Source organism: Plasmodium knowlesi, assembly GCF_000006355.2.
Source record: "Plasmodium knowlesi strain H genome assembly, chromosome: 3".
NCBI classification, from domain to species: Eukaryota; Apicomplexa; class Aconoidasida; order Haemosporida; family Plasmodiidae; genus Plasmodium; species Plasmodium knowlesi.
This window is the reverse complement of record NC_011904.2, coordinates 860,321-886,345: the sequence shown is the minus strand read 5'-3', so window position 1 is coordinate 886,345 and position 26,025 is coordinate 860,321. Positions and strand designations below refer to the sequence as shown.

Sequence of the window (26,025 nt, the reverse complement as noted above, 5' to 3'; positions counted from 1 at the left end):
CTTTCAGTGGCCATTCCTCCGGTAGGAAAAATATCCTGAGCCTCGTGAATCTCCTTAATCACTGGAAAATCTTGAAGAGCGCACGCGGTACGTTGTCCCTCGCCGCTACTTTAGCAAAACGTCCTTCGCTTCGTTGACTTTGGCCGCAATATAGGTGGAGCCTGGAGGTTGGAAAGGCAACCGAGGAAGGGAAAAAAAAAAAAAAATTCATGTGTCTGTAACTATATGTAGACGCACATGATTCCTTTCATCGCAACGAAAAAAGAAAAGCGAAAAAGAAGTACTGGTGAATGGTCGCACAGAAGGAGAAGCTTTTCCAGACATTCTGTTTCCACGTAATAAAACTACCAATTAAAACGTGAACACAAACGCCTGGGTCGCCCTGCTCCATCCTTCCACCTCTTTACCACCCTTACCCCCGTTATCCGGATGATTCTTCAACATCAGCTGTTTGTGCACTTCTCTAATTCTGTCCCGATTGGTAGTCGGGTTGATATTCAATATTTTGTAAGCCTCCGACTTGGACATGTTTCTCTCAAACCCCCTCATGTCATTTTTTAAAAAAAGATTTCCTAAGCTTCTGTTAAATCCGGATGATGGGAAGAAACTTGTACCGCCAGGATTTATCTTCTGATTCTTCAAATAGTTCATTCCTTTCTTGGCGAACAGAATGCCTCCCCCGAAGAGGAGGATAACAACGGGCCACATGTTGCACGGAAGGGGAGAAAGCCTTTTCCGTTTGTCTCGTTCTTTGCGATATTTTGGCGTTCCTATTCCCTACAATGCGGGGTATTATCCTCGCCTTTCTTCCTATTTATTCACCCCCTTCTTGTGTGCCTTTTCCCTTTTGCATGTGCCAGGTGGGACAGAGCTATCGTACGTCGAGTCGTTGTTCTCTCTCCCTTTGAATGGCTCTAACGCAATGACGTCTGTGTGAACAAAGGGATCCACTTTCTTCAACACAATTATTTATTCAACTCCGCCAGTGAGGTATCTGCTACTTTCTTTCCCCCTCTCTCCCTATATACATAAATAGTTATGTATAACTATTGAACACCATCTCAACCGTTGCCCAGAAGAGTCACTCTTAGCGCGGACCATCACGGGGTGGTGGAAGGGGCCTCTCCTCTCACCATCTATCGTGCCTACGAGTGAGTATGCGAAAAAGCGGGAGTTAGCACTTTTCTCTGCATCTCAATTTTTCCCCTTTTAAGTCTTCGCCTTTTATCTTCTCCCGGTTTGTCAAGGATACACGTATAAAACATCGCCTTCTGCAGTAGTACTGTTATATATATGCCCGGAGTTGTTTTTAAAAATAAATCTTTTAATGAACCTCCTTTAGGACTGTTTCTTTGGGGCTTTTTCTTTTTTTTTTTTTTTTTTTTTTTTTTTTCATTTGAAAGGAAAATTGTTATAAAAAAAAAAAAAGAGAGGTTTGCAAAAAAAAAAAAAAAAAAAAAAAAAAAAAAAAAAAAAATTAATTCGCCACGTTGTTGCTTGGCAGGCTAGCCTTCACTCGGCCATAGTTCCCGCTGCACATCCGCAAATGGAACAAATGAAATGCCCAAATGAGGATCATAAAGGTATACAAAATAATGAACAGTTATAAAAAAAAAAAATAAGCAAAGGGAAGGGGGGGGGATATTTCATGACCAAGGGGGCAGCCTCCAACTTGGAGTCAACATTATTTCGCCGCCCCACCGTAAGGTCACTTCCACGTACACTTCTTCCTGGCCGATGAGACAAAGGCATTAACTCGCATTTTGCAGAAGCGAGGTCTTTCTTCCAAACATTGATACAGGAAGAGTGGATAACGGAATTCACATCTCCTCGGAAGAGGTAACCGAAAGTTGCACCCACTCACCCCTGTTTATAATCATCACATATCTGCAACACTCACATATATTTATATTCCTGCGCGTGTATACTTTTGCACCACGGTATCACATAGAGTACAGCGTAAGAGCAGCTTAACCACTCATCAGGGTGGCTCCCCCCCTATAAACGAAAGCGGACAAATAAAGCAACTTGAGCCAACGCGTGGAAAAGTAATCTCGCACAAAGGGGATGTACACCGCATGCTCTGTGCTGATGTTCTGTAAGTCAAAGAGGGCGCAGAGTTCGCTCAGCTCGTCTGATCCGATAAACTGGTCGTAGTTGTGTGTGCCCTGTGGAGGGAGGAGGGGAAAACAGGAACAAGATAGAGTGAAGGCAAGCAGACATAAAAGTAGGGGAAAGTATATCAAAAGGAAAACGCAATAACACAAAACAATGCTCCCTCCGACGAGCAGGCAACAGTTACCTTTTTCACCATTCCCGTGACATATTCAGCTAAAACAATAGAATACAAGTAGGACATCAAATTTTTATCAATCGTTGTAAAGACAACCAGTGCTTCGGGAGAACATAACTGACTGATACACTTGACATACTCCTCCTTTTTCCCATTAGGAACATGCTCAATCACTTCAGACGACACCACGATGTTATATTTTTTTCCATCTCTCTTACTTCTTTTTGTTAGGTCAGTTATGTCACAGTTATAGTACCTCTGATTTATGTGCACATTTAAGTTGTTCGATGGGTTGTTCTCTTTTTGGTTATTCGCCGAGTTAGCTTCTTTTTCCTGATTGAATGATTCGGGGTTCATTTTTCTTGTGCTGTAGATGTGGGGAGGATTTTCCTCTCCCAAATGACCCATGCCAATGTAGTCTGCTCCTTCAACTTGTTGTCTTCTCCGCGCCACATCTATCAACTTACTCGATACATCAATCCCCTCGATGTTTATGTGAACGCTCCTCCCGGACACATTATTGCAGCGTGCATCTCGCCCTACTATATCCCTCTTGAGAAAAAAATAGGGAATGTTCTTCCGCATGTATTCGCATAATATTCCTCCGCCACAACCTACATCCAGAATGTTTATCGTGATGTCGTTTTTTTTGTCTTTCTCCTCTAGTCCCTCTTTTTTCATTTTCTCGAAAAAAAGGAACTCATAATTTTTGCAGAGAAAGTTGAACCTGTGCTTGTTATAATCGTGAAGGCTGTAGGTCTTCCCCCCTGCGATTTTCTGTAGTATATCACACCATGTTTGCTTCTCCTTCGCTTGATCATTCCACCATTCCTTATGCATCTGGTCGAAGAAGAACCGTTCGCTCTCGTCGAAGGTTTTGTTCCGCTGTTGTCTACGCAGAAATGTCTTACCCACATGTGCAGCTTTCCCTCCACAGGGTTTAAACCCTCCCACTAAGTGATGCATGCGTGGGGGATAGTGGAACAAGTGGATCAAAACAACTGTGCAGTTTCACTGTTCTACGCTTTTATGCGGGGTAGCCACACGGGAAGAGGACCAAAGCTTTCACCGTCTTCCACGCCTCGCTGGTATCTTTTGTGTTCCTTTCTCTGCTCTAAGTCAGACAAATATAAGGTTACCAAAAATGACCAACTGAGGAGGCACGCAAGTTACTTCTCAACCCGTGGGTAAGTGCATACAGCGGTATTGCACATGGTATAGTAGCTTTGCGCACAAAAAAAAAAAAAAAAAAAAAAAAAAAAAAAAAAAGGAGCTATTTGATAGGGTTTCGTAAAGTTTTTTATACGGTTACCCAAATGGGGGGCCCTGGCACGAAGGCTCTTTCGACCCCACGAACTTTCCACAGAATTGGGTTCTTTTAAACCGCTTCAGATGTGCATTCCCCCGTTGGCATCTCCAATGTGATGGCATTCCTACTTCCCTCCGCAGGATGTAACTCTCCCAATCTGCCGTTATCCTCCCCAATGGTGTTGCACATATGTAGCGATCATACCCTGGAGTCGTCCACCTTCGAGTTCGCCACCGCCAGATTTGATTAAGCAAAAAGGGGTGACACAACAAAATAGGTGGATCTGGAACAAATTCCTTGCTCTCAACGCATAAGCCCTATTGCACAAGCATATCAACAGAAGGAACGACTTCATGCACACACAGAAAAGAATGACGAACGCACTGCCGCTTCGCGCAAAAGCCGCTAACTCTCACTACCAATAAAAAAAAGGTTGACTTTATAATTATATTCCCCCCCTTCCACATCGGTTCTACTTTTAAAACGTATGATGGTGCACCTTATGCCCTGTCCCCATCTTGTTATTTCCCATATTGCGCAAGTCTCCTTTTCGAAATTTTTTTTTTATCAATTGCTGCGCGGCGTTGTTGTTTAGTGAGCTTCTAGCCTCTGTGCTGGGCTATACGTAGGGATATAAAAAAAAAAAAAAAAAAAAAAAAATGGGCCATTTCCGAAAAATCAAGGTTTGGATTTTGCAATCCGCTTTCTGAACCTCCTTGGCGAATGCCTCATATATGTAGAGTCCTGTTTCTCATTTCTGGTGAGAAAAAAATATCCTCCCTGTATGTGAAGGACTGTGTTCGCGACGCATCATATTGGGATATTCCCAGAAAAAAAAAAAAAAAAAAAAAAAAAAAAGGACAAGAAGGAGATAAAGAAGTTGAAGAAGTTGAAGAACTTGAAGAACTTGAAATAGTTTTAACATAAACGCGGCCACTTCACCCCCCTAAATTGGGAAGGCAGGAGCGATCAAATCCTTGATGCCATTTCGTATAGGGACACCTCGGGCAGGAAACCCTTGCAAGCATAATGGGGGGCGCGCACAATGAGGGAGTACAAGATGGGGGGGCCCAGGACGCGACAACCCTCTACGACGAGCTGTATCTCCTTTTCGATGAGTACATTGTAAGAAACTGCAAACAGCCCAACACATACGAATCCCTCTTTTGTAAAAAAGAATTCGTCCAGTTTGCAAAGCTGCATGGCACCAGCGTAGTAGTGACATCGCCGAAAAAAGAGATAAAAAACAAAGATGAAATAATAGATGAACTCATTTACGCATTTAAGCTTTTCGCAAAGTACACCAGTATGTGTGATTTTTTCTCCAAAAATGAAGAAGTAGACGATATTAACACCATATATTTGAAATTCCTACTCATCCCATACATACTGGGTGTCCTATGTTATGAAACCATCAGCATGGAGATAAGGAGCGACCGCTTGAAAGAGGCAAAGTTGTACTTTGGTGAATTCATCAACGTTGTTAATGTGTATAAAATAGCCCCAGTGGAAGATTACCTTCTGGATGAAGGTGGGGAGGTGAACCAGGCGATGAATAGGAGAAACATAAAAGTTAAAAGAGCCAAGGACGAAAAGAAGTTGCAAGATTTCTATGATGATATGATTAAAATGAACGTGAAGAAAGGTTCTTCCCAAAATTATAACCACTTGTGCTTCGCAGACCACATGGAGGAGGAGCAAATTAGGGAAATCTACCTCTCCTTGATCAAATGCAAATGTCTGCAAACGCTTAACATGATGGATTTGATAGACACGGAAATTGAGGTCTTAGAAATGCGCAACAGACAACAAGTTCAGGATAAACAACACCAGAACGGAAAGCCTACTCAGGGTACCAAGGACACACACGATGGGCAACCACCCCACCAGAACAAGCACCCAAAGGATGGCATCAAGAAACCATGGCTTTTTACCATTAAAAAAAATATGCCTCTTGCTGACATGACCCAGATGAGGAACTATTACAGAGACCTCGTCTTCACCCCCGCACATAACTTACCAACCATATCGCTAGAGGAGTGTGCCAAAATCGAAATGGAATACGCCTTGAAGGGGGAGGGTATGGCCCCCAGGAGCGAAGAGGAGCGGAGGGGAAACCCAAAAAGCGGAACGATAAAGGGTGCTGCGCAAAACGGTACCGATGATGAAGAAGATTACGAAAAGTCTTCCAAGGAGGAAAGCGAAAAAGAACTCATGGACAGAGAGTGGGACGACTGGAAGGATATGCACCAGAAGGGAATTGGAAACAAAAACAGAAACGTTGCTTGACACGGACAAGCGATGTATAAACTTCTTTTTGTTATCGTGCCGTAGTTATGTATGCATCCTCCTTTGTAGTTTTACACCAACGAGGCAAGCAGTCATGCGGAGAATGGCCGCACGGAGGGAAAAGTGGGGGGCACACCCAGCGGATACATAAACTAAACTAACCGAAGGACTCAAAAAAAAAAAAAAAAATTGGCGAGAAATTTCCCCCACATCGTGGAAAGGTCAAATACACACACCGTTAAGCCACAGCGCGTGAACATCCTCTTTTCCATCCGCATAGTCGCAGACATTCCTACATACATTCCTGTCCACAGGTGCCCTTCCGCGCATTCCATAATTTACACTTCAAGGTACCCACAGTGGCACACACACACAAAAAAAAAAAAAAAAAAAAAAAAAAAAAAAAAACGCAAAGCCATATGCGAAATAAAGTGAAAAATTCGTCCCTCACCCTTTCCATGACCAATTCAAATCGCCCTTCTCATTTCACTCTTTCTTTTTTTCTTTTTTTGTTGCCATGCCCGCACTTCCACGAATTACTCAATTTTTTTGTTGACAAAATTGTGCATGTCCATTTGTCCCTGCACATTGGACGCGTGTTTATAGCACACGTGTAACTTCCCCCCACGGGATGCAACATCCCGTGAAAATCCTCCATTTTGGGAAGTCATCTCCCACCAATCCCCGCACAAAACTGTGTGCAGAAATTATTCCCAACAGTGTCACCGGAAGTGCCCCCAAAACACCGTCTTTATCGTTTTACCTGTGTGGGACCCCTTGACCATAACGGAATTAAAAAAAAAAAAAAAAAAAAAAAAAAAAAAAAAAAAAGAGGGAAACAAAGTCGAACTTTCACGCCCTCAAGGAAATGCGTCACGGGAAGGAGAGACAACCTTGTGCGTGCATTTATATGTAACAAGTTATGTGCCCATTTAGCATGTTGTTGCTTTGATTGTTTATTCCCTTTCGAACAGAAAATGGGGCATTCCCCCATTCGTTTTTTTCCCCTACACTCAACAAAACCTTAACCATATTATTTTTTTATGGAGAAAGCAACTGCGATTTGTTTTATATGCACGAAAAAAAAAAAAAAATAAAGGGGTAATCCTGAGCTCAATTACCGCGCTGCGCCCGGGGGACACGCTCTACCCCAAGAGGAAAAAACAACAAACTTTAACAACACGTCGCTCGCCAAAAGGGAAGTAAACAAAAAAAAAAAAAATAGCCCGCAGAATAATATACCACTCCGCCAACGCAGCGCTACTCCATGATTTTGCCTGCTAGGTATGCATAAAAAGGCCTATGTGCACATATTAAAATGTATTGATATGAACCCCACACCAAGGGAGTCATACCCCCTCCAACTATATGAGCTCCATTTGATTGCATATGCTTTTCATAATATGTATATGTGTTCATTTTCCCTTTCCCATTAACGCCTTGAAAAAAAAAAAGGGGTGATTTTTACTTAGGGCGGATTGCCTCCTCCTTCCTTTTCCCCTTTTCGCCGTGTAAAGGCTACTCCAAAACAACTATTCTCATCATATTTCTTGCGCGCATGTTTTTTTCGTATTCCTTTTCTTCGCCGCTTGAAGAACACTTCGCTTTTTTTCCTACGAAGAGTTGGAGGAGCAGTGCTCAAGCTGATGCACAGCCAACCGGCGCATAAAAATAATAAAAAAAAAAATAATAATAAAATAAAACAGTTAATAAAATAAAAAAAAAAAAAAAAAAAAAAAAAAACGGAAAAATACAAAATAAAAACAAAACAAAAAAGAAAAAAAAAAGAAAAAAAGGAGAATGCAATGAAGGAACAAATGCTAGTTCCCCTATTTTTTTTTTTTTTTTTTGCGTCCCTTATCCACTGACACAGCCCACTGGTCAGTTCACACGCCTTTTTAGTAATTCCTTCAAAATGAACCACCGCCAATAGCATAGGAAGGATTAAAAAAAAAAAAAAAAAAAATCCTTCTTAATTTCTTAATACTTCTCACTATTCGACAGTTCACATGCGCGTATGCGCAAGTCCCTTCATATCCCCATTTTTTTTACCCATACGTATTCGTACGCGACCGAAGGATCCGCGGCGAAAAGTATTTTATCTCTCTATGCCTTCACTTTGGGGAGGGAAGTAACTGGAAAGTGCGTGACACAGTTTTGTGCCATCCGTACATATATATATATATATGTGCCAACGTGCTAATACACACATACCCCGCGTTTTTTCAACCCTGCGGAGAAATGTTATTTCAGGGCGACGCTAACTAAAGAGCCCTTTATTTGTTTATCCTACCCATCGTTATTTTAACCCCTGCATCCTCCATCGCGTTGAACAACAACGCGGAAATTATTGTACCGCCAAACTTAGACGAACGAATATAATTACAAAACGGATAATTAAATGCAAATAATATGTAAACTATATGTATGAATGGATACATCTCTTCACGGAAAAGAAGCACGCAAAAATAGTGCATCGCCTTTTGGTGCGTGAACCTTCTTATGGGCACCCCGTGTTACTGTACTGCTGCCCCATAGGGTTTCCTTCTTCATTTTGCTATCGCGCCATTAGTATTCTTTTTCGTCGTTTCCTTCGTCCACGCACATGTATCACCCCTCGCATACAGCGAGCAATTTTTATTAAACACGCAAGTGTACTGTAAAGAGGGGTAACAACCACCTCTTCCTCACAAGGTAGCCTAGTGGTAGTAACATGTGGCACGTGAGATATAGACAACAGATGTGCCTCGCTTGAGCATTGTAAGAAATTTCTTGTTTCGCTTCGTTTTGTTTTGTTTTGTTTTTTTCCTTTTTTTTTTTTTTTTTTTTTTTTATCTCTCTCCCTTAATTTTGTAAATTTCCCTTTTGACACCGGAGCGTATTAATCTTTGGGTGTCACCGAGGTAGTTTCTGCGGGACTGGGTCGCTTTACACACGCGTGGTAGCCAATTGTGCAGATTTTTCTAATGAACGATATTTCTTTTCTTTCCTTTTCTTTTCTTTTTTTTTTTTTTTATTGAGGGGAAGGTGATCGCTTTAACGGATACTATACCCCCGACGCGTCTACATCTGTAACGGGCAGACGCGACATATGAAGGGAAGGAACGGTCATCCCGATGAAGCGATAAGAGAGCGGTCTTCTTCCGAAGGAGCTTTTTACACTGGGGATGGAGTCTTTGTTCTCATAGCTTCTTCGTGCGCAAGGCCCTTCTCCATAAGATTTGTCCTCCCCCCCTCCCCACACATATATACGCATATATACGCATGTATACGTATGTATACGCATGTATACGTATGTATACGCATGTATACGTATGTATACGCATGTATACGCATGTATACGCATGTGTACGCACACATACATACACACACATACAGATGCACTGGTCTGCTTTGCCCATCGCAGTAGTCGAACTAAATGACGACCACCTGCACGGCCACCATGGAAGCGGAAGAGGTGAACTTCCAGCCGATGGAGCTGGGCTCTCCTGAGACAGAGCACAGCCACACTTGTGATACCCATAAAAAAAAAAATAACCGAAAGAGAAAGATAAAAGTGAGCAATTCAAACTTTGTTAATCTACGAGATTGGACATGCAAAGTGCAAAAGAGGTATGAGCAGAAGCTAAGGACCTCAGAACAGTTAACGAATCTGGAAGGGAAAAGTACTTTCATCAATGGAGAACCCGACACGAACTATCTGTCTTCCTATTCTTCCTCCTCCTTCAAATCAAGATCTAGCTTAGGTAACAATATTAATTTTTCTTCTGATGAATCCAATTACGATTCTGATATAGAACAAAGGATCTGCAGATTTTTGAAATTAGGAAATAGCGAAACGGGAAGGAAGAGAAAAAAGAAGACAAAGGAAAATGCACTTGACAATGCGCTTAACAGTGAATGCGCAAATAACGGTGCAGATGGAAATGTGGTGGACAATACGATTGACGAAGTTGTTGACGAAGTTGTTGACGAAGTGGTTGACGAAGTGGTTGGGGGTGTCGGCATGTACCCTGGTGAACATACCGATGTGATTACAGAGGAGCCTGCAGATAGTTTGGTCGATATGGGAGGCATTTCCCGATCAATGCACGAAGCGACGCTTAACACGTTAGAGGGAACCATCGATATGGCAGGCGTCACCCTCGATGAAGACCCGTCTATCACCCCCATCAGTAAACACACACATAAGGAAAAACGGGAGGCAGGCGATGTGCACGAAGGGGAGAAGGGGCCAGTGCACACGGACAATCAACAAGTGAGTGACAACACAGTAAATATGAAAAAGGATCATCCTGATAGGTACCAAAAAGAAAGTAATAGTGACGAGAAAATGTTGAATGAGCTTAATGAGTGCGTTTCCTTCAAGGGGGATGGCACAGGAGAGAATGGATCCCAAGGTGAAAACATTTCTACGTGTAATAATGCAAAGGAGGAAGGTGTTGAAGGATCGTTTAAGGGAGAGCATGGAAACACCGAGGAGGACGCCAACATGGAAATCTTCGTGGAGGAAGAGGAGGAAGAAGAAGATGATGATGATGACGACGATGGTGACGACGATGATGACGACGCAGAAGAAGAGGAAGAAGAATTATATGAACAAGAGGATGGTCAAACGGATGAAGAGGAGGACGACGACGAGGACGAAGAAGAAGAGGGTGATGAAGATGATGGCGATGAGAAGGATGTAAAGAATGAAAAGGATGAGAAGGATGAAAAGGATGAAAAGGATAAGAAGCATGAAAAGGATGAGGAACCCCTAAGCGAATCGACACGCAAACCCGCAAAGGAATCCCCCAACGAAAAGGATTCGCGGGCCAGTCTCGAGTCGAAGAGAGAAAGACAACTCAAGGAAGGGACGAAGCAAAATCGACAAAAAGGTAATAGAACCAAAGGAACGAAACGTGAGAGATAAATAAACGTGCGTACGAGTGTGTACCCCTTCAAATCCTTGATTGGAACCAATACACATTTGTACGTGCATAGATGGTTGTTCTTACGTGCATGATAACCAATTGTCAGTGTTGCATTATTTTTCAACTTCATGTTAATAACCCCGTGCCCAATGTTTCTTCATACCCACGAAGGTGACATCAAGGAGGAACGCTCGCCGAGGAAGATACAAGAGAATCATCAGAACCACAGAAAAGAAAATCCATACAGACCTAGAGTTGATAGGGGAAGAAGAAACAACTATTCAAATGAAAGGGAGAACCAAAATAGAGGAAACGTCGATAAAAATGGTTCTGATAGTTATCACAGAAGAAATCCGAAAGAAAAGGAGTTCAACAGATCGAAGAAATCCATCAGCCATAGTCGAGAAGGACCAGAAAAAAGAGGAGGAGGGCCAAGTTCACGTGAGAGGGAGCAGCAACCCCCTTCACAGATACACAAAGATTCTAATGCTAATCAGCGGTGGACGAAGCAATGTGATGAAAGAAATAAAAAAGACAATAGACACCCCAGTGGAAGGAAAAACATCCAAAATGGAGAACACCTGCGTGCGGATAGAGAAAGGGATAACAGGAACAAGGAGGAAGGAGAAAAACTGGAGAAGAGAAACAGACCAGGAGAAGCGGAACGGGAAGGTGATTTTGAAAGGGCAAAGAGGAGGAACATGGAAAGGGACAGAAGTAGAGAAAGGGATCGTCCAAGGGAGGCTGAGAGGGATCGTCCAAGAGAGGCAGAGAGGGATCGTCCAAGGGAGGCTGAGAGGGATCGTCCAAGGGAGGCTGAGAGGGATCGTCCAAGGGAGGCTGAGAGGGATCGTCCAAGGGAGGCAGAGAGGGATCGACAAAGAGAAGCAGAGAGGGATCGACAAAGAGAAGCAGAGAGGGATCGTCCAAGGGAGGCAGAGAGAGATCGACAAAGAGAAGCAGAGAGAGATCGACAAAGAGAGGCAGAAAGAGACCGACAAAGAGAAGCAGAGAGAGATCGACAAAGAGAGGCAGAAAGAGACCGACAAAGAGAGGCAGAAAGAGACCGACAGAGAGAGGCAGAGAGGGATAGACAAACTTTAAGGGAACGAGACAGGGAACGAGACAGGGAACGAGACAGGGAACGAGACAGGGATCGAGAAAGAGACCGAAACAGAGAGGCAGAGCGAGAAAGGGAAAGGGAAAGGGAAAGAGACCGAAATAGGGATGCGGAAAGGGAAAGAAATAGAGACGCTGAGCGGGAGCGTGATCGCAACAGAGAGGCTGAGTGGGACCGGCACAGAGAGAGACATTTTGAAAACGGCAAGAACGTGCCGAGAATTCCCAAGGGTGGGAACTCATCACACGACATTTTAAAAAAAAAACTTAATGGAGTGGACCCAAACCTAAGTAGGAAGAGGCCCTACTCAAACGAAAACCAAGGCAATGGGAATCACGCGTCGAAGAAAATCCATGACGACAGCGACCAACACGTACACACGGAGAGAGATCGTTACGTGTACAACGAAGCCGACACTCCCTCGAGGAAGTGTTCTGCTCAAAAAAATAAAACCAACGATAGCGATAACTGGGAGAAGAAAATGTCAAAGTTGAAGGAAAAGTTAATCAGAAAAAATTTGAACAAGTGAATCCTTTTTTCATGTTCTACCTGAATGATGTAGGCCGAGTGAAAAAGAGGAAAGAGACACGGGGGGGTGAAAGGGTGGAAGGATGGTAATGATAGAACAAGTGCTGCACTGCGAATTTAGGAAGACAAAAATCGTCAATCGATTATTTTTGATCGACGCCTTTGTACAGAATATTACAACTTTTTAAAAGGCATTTCCCCGTTCACACTTCAGTTTGTTAATACTAGCAACAAACCAATTTAGCTTGATGAAGGGGTTCCCGAAATGGCATACATCGAGAATGCGAAAGATCATCTGCTTGACCAAAGACATATCAACAGAGGATTATCATTTTTCTGGATCATATTATCCTCTTGTATTCCCCATCATTCTTTTTTATGTTTCTCCATCATGTTATTTTCTCATCCGATGTGTTTTCCTCACGCTTACTGGATTGGTACATAGTTTTAAAGATCCCAATGGAAGTTCGAGTTCACCCAGTTGGTTTATAAGCCCCATTTTATTGAATTAAACAAATCGTAATTTCGCCTCATTTTTTTTTTCTATTTTTTTTTTTTTTTTTTTCTTTATCTCACTTTTTTTATTTCTAATTAAAAAAATGCTTCGATGTGTGCAAAAAATGGACGACAAAAAAAATAAAATAAAATAATGAAGCATTGAAGCGCAGTTGTGTTTTGGAAGGTGCACGACGTGAGCACAAAAGAGAAAAAATGAAGCGGTACGAAGTTGTACGAAGCGGAACCAGCGCAACGAGCTCAATCAGTGAAACGGAAATTGGGCATGCTATAGACGCTTGGCCAGGAGGATTATCCGATTGAATTCCCGCTCCGCCTTGAAGAACAAGGGGGGGAAGGGGAGGAGTGCATTTATTTCTGCCATTAGGAGAACGGGACTGATTTTTCTGCGCTGAATGAATAATTCAAGCGAAGGGGGGAGAAGCATGGACAAACGGACGAATGAGAAACAAGAAGGTAATCCGGAAGTTAATCCGGAAGATTATCCGGAATGTGATCCCGCTAAACGTTGCAAATCACGATGAACTGTTACAACGTTAAAGACAAATGGTTGCTTTTGTAAGAGCGCAAGTCTCCCCCTCCGTCTTAACGTCGATGGTAGACAACGTACCAAGGCCAATCCTATGAGATCTCCATGGTGTAATGTCACCCCTTTTTCCTCCATATAATTTCGTTGAATTAGCGAAGAAGACGAGCCTGCTTCACGTAGATCAACTTGACCATATGTGAACGCGCAGTTTGGTGTGTACGTTGTAAAGAAAAAAAAAAAAAAAAAAAAAAAAAAAAAACGAATAAAGGAAGCAGTGATGGTGAAAAAAGCTAGCTGGGTCAGGTAAATCTTCCCCACAAAAAAAAAAAAAAAAAAAAAAAAAAAAAAAAAATATATATATATATATATATATATATATATATATGCAAACGCGCCGCCTGAATTTAGCTGGTTCAGGCAAAAATTTCCAGAAAGACAATTAAACGCAGCACTAATATACTATGCCCTGTAGTGCCCCTACGTGAAACAACTGGCGGGCAAGCCGCTGAAGGCGCAGTGCAAACCTCCCCACAGAATGGTGATACGCTTAATTTTTAAGTTCAAAAAATTGTAAATGGCATCAAAGTCAAACGTGGAACTGTTAAACGCGAGGATAATTGTCTTCAAGTGGGTGTCCACGTCGTAACTACCATCAGTATAGTTGATGTAAACTCCTTTTTTAAAGTTATTTAAAAAGGTGTTAACGTGCACAGAATGTTTTAGTTTTTTTTTTTTAAATTCTTCTGGAGATCTCATATCAATAATTATGTACTTATCAAGAGATAATTCGTTCGCCAAATCTGTGACGTATACAAATGGAAACATGGGAAAATTACACAGCCTAACAAGATCATCTCTTTTGAACCTCTTTTTAATTTTTTTATTTGTTAACTTGTAGTACACGCACTTTCTTCCGCTATTTTTATTTTTTAGTTTTTCTTCCTCGCCCATCTCTTTATCTTCATATTTATAATTTCTCACGACGTCTGTCTCATAGTGAGAGAACTCACTTAAGTTTTTTTTTTTTTTGTTTACCTTGTAATTGCGTAAAAATAATTCCCAGTGGTGTTCAACGCTTCGTATTTTTGCGTTGGCCATTTGTGCATCTCCACTTTGATCTTCCTGCGTAACGCCTGGTGAGAGCAAGTTGGCAAAGTCGCCACTTTCCCCCCAGTTGTTGTCATCAATTAATTTTTTACGTTTTATTTTTTTCAGTTTTAATTTTTCAAGCTTTAATTTGTCTATTTTACTTGCCCCTTCCTTTAACCCCTGAACACTTGTCCTACTGACTAAGCCCTTTTTAATTAAAATTCTCCTCTCGTTCGCACCATTGCCGCTGTTCTTACATGAGGAGACATTGCCGCTGTTCTTACATGAGGAGACATTGCCGCTGTTCTTACATGAGGAGACATTGCCGCTGTTCTTACATGGGGAGACATTTACGCCTTTTTTCCAGTACACCCTAAATGTGTCCCTGTGCACGTAATAGCGAATCCAGTTCGCATCTCCTATTAGATAGGACAGGTAGTTAATATGGGCCCGTTCATTTTCCACCAGATTCATAGGACGGTTGGGATTCTCCCCCTCCTCCTCGGTGTTCCTCTCTTCCCGGAGGTTGTTACCTACCCGCGGAAACTGCACCAGCGGAATAGGGCAGCTGCGAAACATATCCATGGAAGTCTTCAGAAGGAAATTTACGTTCACCAAGGAAGCTAGCGAAAATATATCTTTGTAAAAATTCTGCCTGCACATGTTCATAAAGATGTGCCCTTTTAGATAAATTAAAATGCTCAGCGAGACAAAAAAAAGGTAACATCTTGGCTCGGTAAGAATCCTATCAAGTAAGAAAAAAAACTTTTCCGCATCGAAGAAGTTGGCAAATAGAGAACACACCCAGCTGTAAACAACCTTCTCTACGTTGATGTGATTTTTAAAAAAAAATAAATTCAATTCGGGGGCGTAATAACTTAGAAGGCAATTAAAGGTGTACGCGAATTCCCTCCACTTATTCTCACTTACGTATAGATCTAGTAAATATTTCTGCACCACCCTTTTGCTGCACTTGTAGCATAAGTAACTACTATGATAATAGAGTAGACATAATGGAAGGAGTAAACTTCTCAAGTGTTTATTTCTTACCCCCAATTTTATGCTAAGTAATAGTTCCACTGTCAGCATCCTCTTGGCAAATTGGGGACTACCCACCAGATCGTTATATCGTTTTCGTTTTCTAAGAAAAATTTTCAAGGACGATTTGACTATATCGAATGGCTCATTATGGATATTCCTCTCTTCTGCATCTCCCTCCCTGTGATCTCCCTCATTAGTTTCCTTCATATTTCCACTCGACTGGTAAATTCTCCCTTTCGATCCAAAACTTTCTGAGGAGTTGTCATTTTGCATCTCTCTGGCCAAGCATCCCAGTGGTGACCTTCCTTCTGATCGCTTAATCGACATTTCTCTTACCCCCCTGGAATGGGCCTCACAAATTAATTGTCTCATTTTTTTTTTCTTCCTTGGTGCCTGTCTCACAAGGAGGCAGTACCTATACCCAAGAAGCGTTAAATAGGCTACCCCCCGCATGTGGCTTGGGAATCCTCTCTTCACCTCCTCAGGTAATTGGTGCTTGTTGAGCGGGTCCAAGGTTAGCAATTTCTGCAACTTTAAGTGGAGGCTATACTGATGGAGGAAGGAGTGATACTTCTCGTAGGTGCATGTCAGCTTGTTCAGTTGGTCGTATTCACCACTGTCCATCTTGGACTGGACTAACCTATATGCATCCTCCAGAGCATCATAAAATTCTACCAGTCTCACCCCCAGCACTCTCCTCCCTCCACAATCGCGCAACGGAAGGGATATATAGTTCTCTTCCGTGGGAATGTTGAAGAAGAATGAATGAGCAATACCCTCCTCGTGCATTGCTGCGTCAGTCAAGTTTTTTCGAATAACATCTCTAAAATGCTCCTCCTGTTTGGTAATCGTCATGCCATCAGACGGGTATGTGTTTGTCTGTATCCACTTTTTTTCTGATATTTTATCTCCCGTAAAAATAACACCGGGGTGAGTGATCCTACTGATTTTGTTCTTCCTATCAATGTGGAATTTTTTCCCCTTCACAGAGAAGGTATATCCATTTGTGCACGTACCTCTGGTGAACAAGTCTGCACGACACTTCATCCTTCTGTAGGTACTCCCCCAAATTCCACTTCGTCGTGAACACCTCACATTTGAGTTTCCCTTAACGAAATTCGAGTATACGTTAAGCACCCCCTGGTATCTCCCCAGCAGCAGGAGTTTAAAAAAACGCAAAAAATAGAATTCGTAAAACTGCTTCTTCTTCCTATAGGCTATGTAAGGCAATTTCAAAATGTTGCATGCTCTATTAACCCCATTTAGATACAGCAGTTCCTTGAAGTAGTCTATTTTGTATAACATACCAAACCACAGATGTATATCCTTCATCGTTATAAAATGTTTGCTCTCCAGTTTGCCTTCCCAAACATTGCTTCGGATGTATTCTACTACGTATGGATTGTAATGGGTCGCATCGAATTTATTTTCTTCCTTCAAATGGGATATACAATTTGGTGGTGTCCCTCCCCCTAGAGGGGTTATCACCACGTGGTTATTATTTTTTATGCAGTGAGGGGAATCATCTCCTTGGTAAGTCATCACCTCCTTTTTGGATGTGCTCGCTTCCAGCTGTTCCTCTGTCCATTGCTTCATTAAGAAGTTTGCACCACGGGGATAGAAGTACGGGTGTGAAAGGAGAGAAGAAGAAGCATGTTGGCCATCACCTCGTAAAGACAAACACTTGTACAGAAGGTTAAAGAGAAAAATTTTCTCCTTCTCTGCATCCTCCCCGTGCATTATTTTCTCCATGTTCTGCTTCAACACATGTAGGGTGAAAAACTCAGATAACATCTTCTCCACCCACTTGACAAAGCGAACACTTACGTTTACATTTACCAAAAGTTCGATGAGATTCTTCACCACCCGGTAGTTCAACACGTTGGCATTCGCCCCATCATTCGCCCCATCATTCGCCCTCTTGTTCGTGCATTTTATACCTTCCCGGTGGCGCCGATCTCCAAATGCGCGAAAGAGGGTGTACACATTCATATCTAGGAGACTCACCTCCTCGGTTGCGTCCACATTCGCAAAAAGGAGATAAGCTTTCGTGTAGAGAAGGAAAACAAAAATTGTCTTCATCTTTTCCAATGTGCCTTCCCCTTCCCCTCGTTTGTCAATGTAAAGTGAAGTTTCATCAACATCAATCCTCCTTCCATTTGGATGCGCCGCTCTTTCTCCATCTTGGCGAATTCTCCTGAGTGTCTCCAAAACTTCATGAAGTTCATTCAGGCGGGGGTTCTTCTGCTGGACAGATTCGCCACAAAGACATTCACAATTCCTCAAAAGAAAATTAAAATCGAATATTCCGTTCACTAACTGCAGGATGATAATCCCAACGTTGAAGATATCCACATGCTTGAACACATCATACTTGGAAGACAACACTTTCCTTTTAGCATTCGCTAAATCGTTGAACAGGAGAAAAGGGGGGCAGTACAAAGGGTTACTAACAAATCGTTTGTCTGCACGGGAGATACTCATTTGTGTGTATCTGTTCTTTTCACCATCTTCTTCTCCCTTCACCTTGGTGATAGTGCCTTCTTCGAATGGGGGGAGGACCCATCCCAATGTGCTCTTAAAAAAATTATCACACCGATCACGCGAATCACAGGCGTAGCTACCAAACAAGTAAAACATACAGTAGTTGTGAACCTTTACTCCTCCATTGGGGGTTATCAGAATATCCTTCAGAGTTAAGTTGAAAAGTTTTATTCCTCTGGAGTGTAGATAGTCAACTGCAGAAAGGATATGCTGAATTATCTTTTTCATACAGTGAGCATCTAAGAGTTTCCTCCTCGAGATACTCTCCCATTGCGGAAAAATAGAACAACATTTTCCTCCTTCCTCATGGGTGTATGCTCCTCCTTGATTGGTGCATCCCTTGTTTAGAGCACTCCGAACGCATTTAAAATTGATCAAGTCCATTTCTTCCTCGCCTAGCAGATCATACAAGGATAAGGAGTAGTACTCAGAGACCAATACAAAGTTATCTTCCCTTCGACATAAACTGAAATAGCTGCAGACATTTGGATGGTTCAAGCTTTTTACTTTTTCAAACTTACTGGAAATTTCGCTGTACTTATTTTGGTGTGAACTGAGCTTATTTTGAGGGTTCGTTTTTTTTATCCTATCAGGTGATACTCCGTCTTCCCTTCCTCTTGATATAATTTCGTTACGTTTTTTTTTTCTTTTCCTTTTCCCTTCATCAAGGGAGTAGCTTTGAATCCCCAGTAGGAATTCAGACGACTGGCAACGTTCGTGGAACATTTCGCCGTAAGGGAGGGTCATCCTGTATCCTTCTTGTGCCCGAGGGATAACGATGAGTCACTCTCCCCCTCCCTTCTCCTTGCCACCTAAAAATTTGGTGAAACCTTTACCCAAATGAAATGTTCTCCCTTTTTCACACAGGCAATTGATTCCATGGGTACACTTCTATGAAGGAATCGAACTGACCAAGTGGAACCTCAGGGAGTTGTTCCTGAATTTGTTCTTTCCCCCCAGAACCTTGTGTAGGAGAAGGGCCATCTTCTAATGGATGCACACCACCGCGGGGAGGTAAACGGGTGGAATCCACTTCCTCACCTTAAAAAAAAAAAAAAAAAAAAAAAAAAACACAAGGATAATAGTATAGGGACAACACAGAAGAATCACAACGATATATTAGATACACCTCCGATTTACGCATTCGAGTTGTTACCCTTTGTGTGTTGTCCCTTTAAAGGTCCTCGATATAAATCATTCCCACATTTGGAAAAAAAAAAAAAAAAAAAAAAAAAAAGGCACCCTTCACCCCAATGCACCTTCCGCTTCTCCTATTATCCCTTTAAATTATTTTCTCCCCTCTGTGAAAATATCAAAAAGAAAAAAAAAAAATTCAACAAGAAAAGGAGAAGTCCTGACGCCATCACATATGCTCTCTACAATTTGCTCGTTTTTTTTTTTTTTTTTTTTTTGCATTCCAACTAGTTGCAATATTGGGGTGGGAATGATGGCGCCACTCAAAGGGACACACAAAGGAAGTCTCTCTCCCCCTTTAAAAGCATCAGGCGATTTTAGAGGCGAGAACGCAGTAAAGGCTCTAGGGGTAAACGGCAAGCAAGCATATAGTGTATGTATATTTTTTGCCTACTACGTGCGTAACCAACTTCGCCTTTTTTTTTTTTTTTTTTTTTTTTTTTTTTGTACCTTTGTTGGGGTTATCCCTAATATTGGTACTCGTGACCTGTGGGAATTACACCCGCAGTTGGCCGGTAGCCTATTTGTAACTGCGTGTATACAGCACCTATGTAATTGGGGGTAACTCCCTCTCCTTTTTTTTTTTTTTTTTTTTTCTTTTTCTTTTTTCCAATTGCCCCTCCCCAACACGTTGGTGTCCCTTCGGTAAATGGGAAGGAGAAAAAAAAAAAAAAAAAAAAAAAAAAGAGATACCAACAAGATAAATACCAAGAATTGTAAAAATTGCAGAATACCTTGGCAAGAAAAAGAATCAACTGTTACATCCCCCTTTGTATTTCTTTTCACAGGGGAATTTCAAAGATTATATATATATACATATATATATTTTATTTTTTAAAAAAAACGCATATGCAGATATAAAAGTGTACAAATATAAAACGGAGTTCATTTTTTTTTTTTAGCACATGTTTTGGATATGTCATTTTCCTATGTACATGCTTAGCTGTTTTTTTTTTACTCTTCTTCATCTTCTTCTTTACTTTGTTTTTTTCCTTTTGTATTCCCGATTTTGTGTTTTCTCCTGTTTATGTTACTTTTTTTTCCATTTTTTTTTTTACCGGTCAGGCGAATATTCCTTTTCCCCGCCCGCCACACGTCCCTCCCCATTTTGCTTTACAAGAGTGGTGTAAATGACCTACCCAATTTTCTCAACTGCAACTTCTTCCATTGTAGTTGTGATAATACAGTAGCGCCTACACCTAAATCTTCCATCCCTTCATTGTGCTCCCCTTCTTCATTTTGCCTACCCTGCGTCTGTCGATAGAACGTAATTGTCATGAACGAGTTAAGGTAGAGGATCGTCGTGTCACAGTGTAGAGACGCATTACGTGTGCACACATGCACAGAAACGCCTAACCTGTAGAGAAACTTTCTTACCAGCCCGGAATATGTGATCCTCCCACAAAAAAAAAAAAAAAAAAAAAAAAAAAAAAAAATGTCATCTTCCCTCCTCAACAGGTCTCCATGACGGATGAGTATTCTACCCTTTATGATGAAGCCTCAATGATACAAAATAAAACACCAGTGCAAACACGAGAAGATAATTCTGATAAGGGGGGTTGTTGTCCATTACCTTCGATCTAGTTTCGCTGCCCTGTGAAGTCGGCAGAGCACCTTTCTAACCTCTGCACGTCGCGAGGGGCAGATTAGCATGAAAGTAGCACACACACACACACACACACACACAGGGTCTAAGCGGAAGTGACTGGCGTAGTGACTGGCGTAGTGACTATCGAAGTGATTTGCGAAGTGATTGGCTAAGTGATTTGCCAAGTGACTGGCGTAGCCACGTGACAGACCTCACTGCTACCCCCGCGGAGGCTATCCAGAGCCACCTAAATGGAAAACCCGCAGAGGAAAAATGTGGTTTAAAAATATCTACTCCAAAGAGGAAGGGAGAGAGAAGAACTTCGCCGGTCAAGACGATGCCATCGATTATGATGAAGAGGAGCAACAGAGGAAAGACGAGGAGATGGACGGGAAGGAGGACGACGTGCAGGAACCTGTGATGGACGGAAAGGAGCAGCCGGCGGATGAGGAAGAGTGCCCCCTGGACGATACCCAAATGAACGAACAAATTGAAAGCATTATAAATAACATGACATCGGATGAAGAGGAAGAAGGAGAAGTGGTGGAGGACGAAATCCCGTACGATCGAATTGAAACAAATAACGAATTAAACAAAGAAGTGGTTCTTCTCAATTTCTACGCAGACATGTCTAGTCAGAGGTTAAATGCTCTGATGAGTATCTTCGGGAAAGTGAAAAATTCCTTTATAGACGACAACGAGGGGGTCCACGTAATTTTTAACTCTGTTAATAGCTCCAAAAGGGCAAAGGAACTTCTTGATAATTTAAAAATAAAAAATAGGAGGATACAAGTTATTTACGGGAAATATGAGGAAAGGAGAGATGATCCCCGGATGGGTAATGCCTCTGCCAGATGGAACGACACTACTGATGGTGTAGTCGCAGAAGGTGTCCCTAACTCGGATGAAGTAAGAGGAATGTTCAACGATGCTTACACCAATTCGTATGATAACAAATCAGCCAACCCTAAAAACGGAAAGACACCTGTAAAGCTGTATAAAAATAGGAAGTATTACCTGAACGCGGTTTCTACACATGCCCAGAATAGCGTAGACAACAATTTCACATACACCAATCCAATAAAAGGTGTAATACCCCATGTGAAGACCAACACGTACTTTATCCCTCCTGCTTCCAATGCAAATATGTTGAATGAATTCATTCCTCCATCCGAAATATCTTTTAATCAACAGGAAAAGGCACCCATAAACAACCACTTGCCAAACCACACGAGAGGTGGCAATCCGAACAACCAACACAATCACAGTCAGGCGCATCAGCCGGATCAAAACGCTCTCGACGATATGAATACCTTCAATAACGTTGTTAATTATGTACAACACCCCCCTCCTCCCCCTCCCCCAACGTCGAGAACACTGTATAGTCAGTCGTTTAATGAATCGGGGAGAGGTAATCATATGGAAACCTACCATCACTATAACCATCCAAATAACCCACCAGGTAACCACGCAAAAAACTCACCACGTACACACCCCTCCTCCAACCTAGGAGAAGGAGGCACGCTTAGCATAAATTCACATGAACATTTGCTATCCCCCCACATGAAGAAAAAAAAAAAAATAACGCAAAAATTTTCCAACACATTAATTTCAGGTGTATATAAAAAGAGTAGCTTTGATTCCCCCTCTGGAAATCCTCCCTATGTGACCTACTCCAATCAGCCTCCTACGTCTAGTAGAAACTTACACATGAAGGGAGTGCCTCCCCCCCCTCACCTTATTGGAAACTCCAATCACGGTGAAACGGGCATTACTAATCAAATCGGAGGAAATCATCCTCCTCTTCCGATAATCTCCCGTTCAAGGGATCTTCCTACCTCTTCCACAGGACCACTCTATAACAACAACTTCCATAGGCCCCATGCGAATAATGATCAATACCATGGTGGGAACTCATCTTACGGGAATCTCGCCAACAATGAGGATTACCCCACTCCCCATGGGCTCTATACCAACCACGACGAGTACCCCGCGCATGCAGGGTACTCCCCACATGCAGGGTACCCCCCTCACTCGTCCCACACACTGAAGCCTCCGAAGGTTACAACGTATAACAAACCAGTGAAGAATAGTAGATATCATAACCAATTACTAGCTACCGAAAGGGAACACTACCAAAACGATGAATCAGTAGAATACACCCCATTTAATGAAGAGAACCCATTTGGAATTAGTGAAGAAAATAAAATGGTGAACAATCCTACCTGGAAAGAAAGGAAGACAAAACAATTTCTACAGTGGGATCAAGATGCATCTGTCGAAAAGAATCATCTCGATTTCGTAGAATCATTTGGATCAGCCAAAATATTTAATAGATACCTACTCGTAACGAACATTCCCGATCATCTGGATAATGAGAGCACACTGAAGGAATACATCAATGGGTTATATCCGGACGAGAAAATGCAGCACTTCTGTGTTGAGGTTTCCCTATTTGTCCCTGTCGAAGTAGACGAGGAGAGGTTCTTCAAGAATGATCTTAAGGTGGAGCATGACGATGCACCTATCCAAGGGGGGGATGACGATGCAACAATGAAGGAGGAGGTACCCATGAAGGTGGAGGAGGAGGCACCCATGAAGGTAGAGGAGGAGGCACCAGTCAAGGAGGGGGAAGAGGTTAACCTTGAGAATGCCCCCATCAAGGAGGGAGAGAATGATGGACTCGTCAAGGAAGATGATGCACCGAAGGAGGAAATGGAGGAGAAGCCCAAGGGGGCCAGGCGTAGGGGCGCGAGGAAGGCGGCCGCGCCTAAGCAGAGGAAGGGGCGAGGAAAGGCGAAAGTGGAGGTGGAACAAGTAGAACAAGTGGAACAGGCGGAGCAAGCGCAACAGGCGGAACAGACAGAACAGGTGCAACAGGCGGAACAGACAGAACAGGCGGAACAGACGGAACAAGCGGAACAGGCGGAACAGGCAAACCAAGCAGACCAAGCAGAATCCCCCGCGGAGTTAGCGAGCGGGAAGAGGTATGCTCACCTGACCTTCCGAACGATCAAGAGTTGCGTGGAGGTGAAGAAGGCGCTAGAGAAAGAAAAATTTAGAGTGACTTTCTCTGCACCTAGTAAAGCCAACGTCTGTCTCTGGGTAGGAAATCTTTTGCGAAGTTATTTTATGAACACAGCCAGTATTCTAAAAACTATGTTCAGTCATTTTGGTCCATTGAAAAATATCAGATATGTCTCCGACAAAAGTTGTATCTTCCTCCAATATTCCAGTGTGTTGGACGCCATCAAGGCGAGGAATCACATGTATGGGCTTCAGATAACAAATAATACAATTCTTAACATAGATTTCTCTGTTTTGGGGGAATGGGAAGGAAAACAACAGAAGATCAGTTCTACCCGAAAAAGGTTGCTAGATGCACTTGCATACGATAATGGAAAAATTAAAGAGAGGTTAGAATCCAACTTGAGGAAGAGGAACACTGGGTTTATCGACTCAAAGGTTATGCATCTCTTAAGGAAAGAAGGCAATCATGGTAGTGGTATCGGAGGAGAGGGGGTGCGCCTTAAAAGACATGCCACGGAGAGGAGTGATAACTACCATGTAAAGAGAAGACAATACATGGATGGAAAACGTTCACGCAGCACATCTATGCATAGGAGAAAATATAGATCCTATGCCATTGACACTTATCCTACTAGTAACTCAGTTAATGATAAAACACATGGCCCCGGTGATCATCTAAGGCATGATAAGAGAGAGTCAAGACGATCTTCCAAAAGAAAGGGAATGACTACGCCGGATTATTCTTACCACCGTAGTCAACGCCATGAGTACCATCATGGTGACAGCCATCATGGTGACAGCCATCATGGGGACAATCATCATGGGGACCGCCATCATGGTGACCAACATGATCATCGTCATCATCATAGAAGGCACAAGAGGAGAAGAAGCCGAAATGGAACAAGTGCGGAGCGCGCTGATGGCGCTGGGTATAACTCTCCATTTGAAAGAAGAGATTCACCAAGCGATATCGCCAAGGGTTCCACCAACCGAGGCCACGCAAAGGAAAACACGGAAAGCGACTTTAACAGTTTGGATGATATCGAGCTCAACGATTACAACGATATTCAAAAAACTGTTTCCTTCTATGTAAACCAGAAGTACAAATGCGACTTCATCTCCAACTTTTATGACGGGAATCCTGAACTCAAAATGTGAGTGCAGGGGCGCGGTCAAAAAGTTTATGACCAATGAGTGTTACTCCCGTAGTTTGTCTCTCACATGGTGATTACCCAACCTGGGGTGATTACCCGACCTGGGGTGAATACCCAACCTGGGGTGAATACCCCACATTTGCATCTGTACATTTTCTTCACACACTTTTGTGTCGACCTGTTCACCCCCGCAGTTACCCCAAGCTGAACGTCGAAACGAAGAGTGATGTTCAGAATCTCATGAACATTCGGAACTCCTGTATCGACTATTCCGTGTGGCAGTTGGGACCAAGTAAGGGTTACTGGTGCATCTATCCGTGCACACTCGGGGTGGCGTATCCATCTGTCGCTCCTGAATGGAAGGAGCACATCAATTCATGATGATGTGTCACACCACCTCCCTCATTTCCACCGCAGCCGTCAAACAGAAGAAGAAGTTCCTACATATCTGCGAGCACTTTAGCAAGAAGAAAAATATCCCCGTCATCATCGACAAGAATTTCACTATCTTTATCGTTCCCATGAAGGAGGACTACCTCAAAGACCTTGGGGTGGGTGCATAAATAAGCGTTAAGGCGACTGCGCCAGCACCACAAACAACTGTTTTGAACAACTGTTTCGAACAACTGTTTCGAACAACTGTTTCGAACAACTGTTTTGAACAACCGTTTTGAACAACTCTTCCACTCATTCCTTACCCCCACTGCAGATCGACAACCCGGACTTCATGTACGCCTTTGTTCTCCAGACGAAAAAAATCTAGCACACCCGGATGAAACCCTTTTTTCTTTTTTTTTCTTTTTTTTTTTTTTTTACCTTAGAATTCATTTGTTTCACGACACACATTTTTATTTTATTTTTTTTATGTACCTTTTGAAGATTTAA

General features: G+C 42.5%; 6 protein-coding genes across 6 annotated transcripts; 3 read left to right on the top strand and 3 right to left on the bottom strand.

Annotated features, from left to right (window-relative positions):
* Positions 1-105: 105 nt before the first annotated feature.
* PKNH_0319800 (mitochondrial import inner membrane translocase subunit TIM14, putative) lies at positions 106-708 on the bottom strand (the record flags this gene model as incomplete). The annotated part of the gene is made up of 2 exons (XM_002261127.1): positions 106-161; positions 417-708. 2 exons carry the CDS (start codon positions 706-708, stop codon positions 106-108), a joined length of 348 nt encoding a protein of 115 aa, XP_002261163.1.
* A 1,262-nt stretch (positions 709-1,970) lies between these two features.
* PKNH_0319700 (ubiquinone biosynthesis O-methyltransferase, putative) lies at positions 1,971-3,259 on the bottom strand (the record flags this gene model as incomplete). Its single annotated transcript, XM_002261126.1, has 2 exons — positions 1,971-2,168; positions 2,303-3,259. The coding sequence occupies 2 exons, from the start codon at positions 3,257-3,259 to the stop codon at positions 1,971-1,973; spliced, it is 1,155 nt and encodes a 384-aa protein (XP_002261162.1).
* A 1,372-nt stretch (positions 3,260-4,631) lies between these two features.
* PKNH_0319600 (uncharacterized protein) lies at positions 4,632-5,891 on the top strand (the record flags this gene model as incomplete). The annotated part of the gene is made up of 1 exon (XM_002261125.1): positions 4,632-5,891. One exon carries the CDS (start codon positions 4,632-4,634, stop codon positions 5,889-5,891), a length of 1,260 nt encoding a protein of 419 aa, XP_002261161.1.
* Positions 5,892-9,333: 3,442 nt separating this feature from the next.
* PKNH_0319500 (conserved Plasmodium protein, unknown function) lies at positions 9,334-12,456 on the top strand (the record flags this gene model as incomplete). The annotated part of the gene is made up of 2 exons (XM_002261124.1): positions 9,334-10,771; positions 10,979-12,456. 2 exons carry the CDS (start codon positions 9,334-9,336, stop codon positions 12,454-12,456), a joined length of 2,916 nt encoding a protein of 971 aa, XP_002261160.1.
* Positions 12,457-13,977: 1,521 nt separating this feature from the next.
* PKNH_0319400 (Rab GTPase activator and protein kinase, putative) lies at positions 13,978-18,900 on the bottom strand (the record flags this gene model as incomplete). Its single annotated transcript, XM_002261123.1, has 1 exon — positions 13,978-18,900. The coding sequence occupies one exon, from the start codon at positions 18,898-18,900 to the stop codon at positions 13,978-13,980; it is 4,923 nt and encodes a 1,640-aa protein (XP_002261159.1).
* Positions 18,901-21,229: 2,329 nt separating this feature from the next.
* PKNH_0319300 (RNA-binding protein, putative) lies at positions 21,230-25,903 on the top strand (the record flags this gene model as incomplete). Its single annotated transcript, XM_039113837.1, has 5 exons — positions 21,230-22,418; positions 22,572-25,140; positions 25,335-25,432; positions 25,558-25,691; positions 25,850-25,903. The coding sequence occupies 5 exons, from the start codon at positions 21,230-21,232 to the stop codon at positions 25,901-25,903; spliced, it is 4,044 nt and encodes a 1,347-aa protein (XP_038969449.1).
* Between the last annotated feature and the right edge of the window lie 122 nt (positions 25,904-26,025).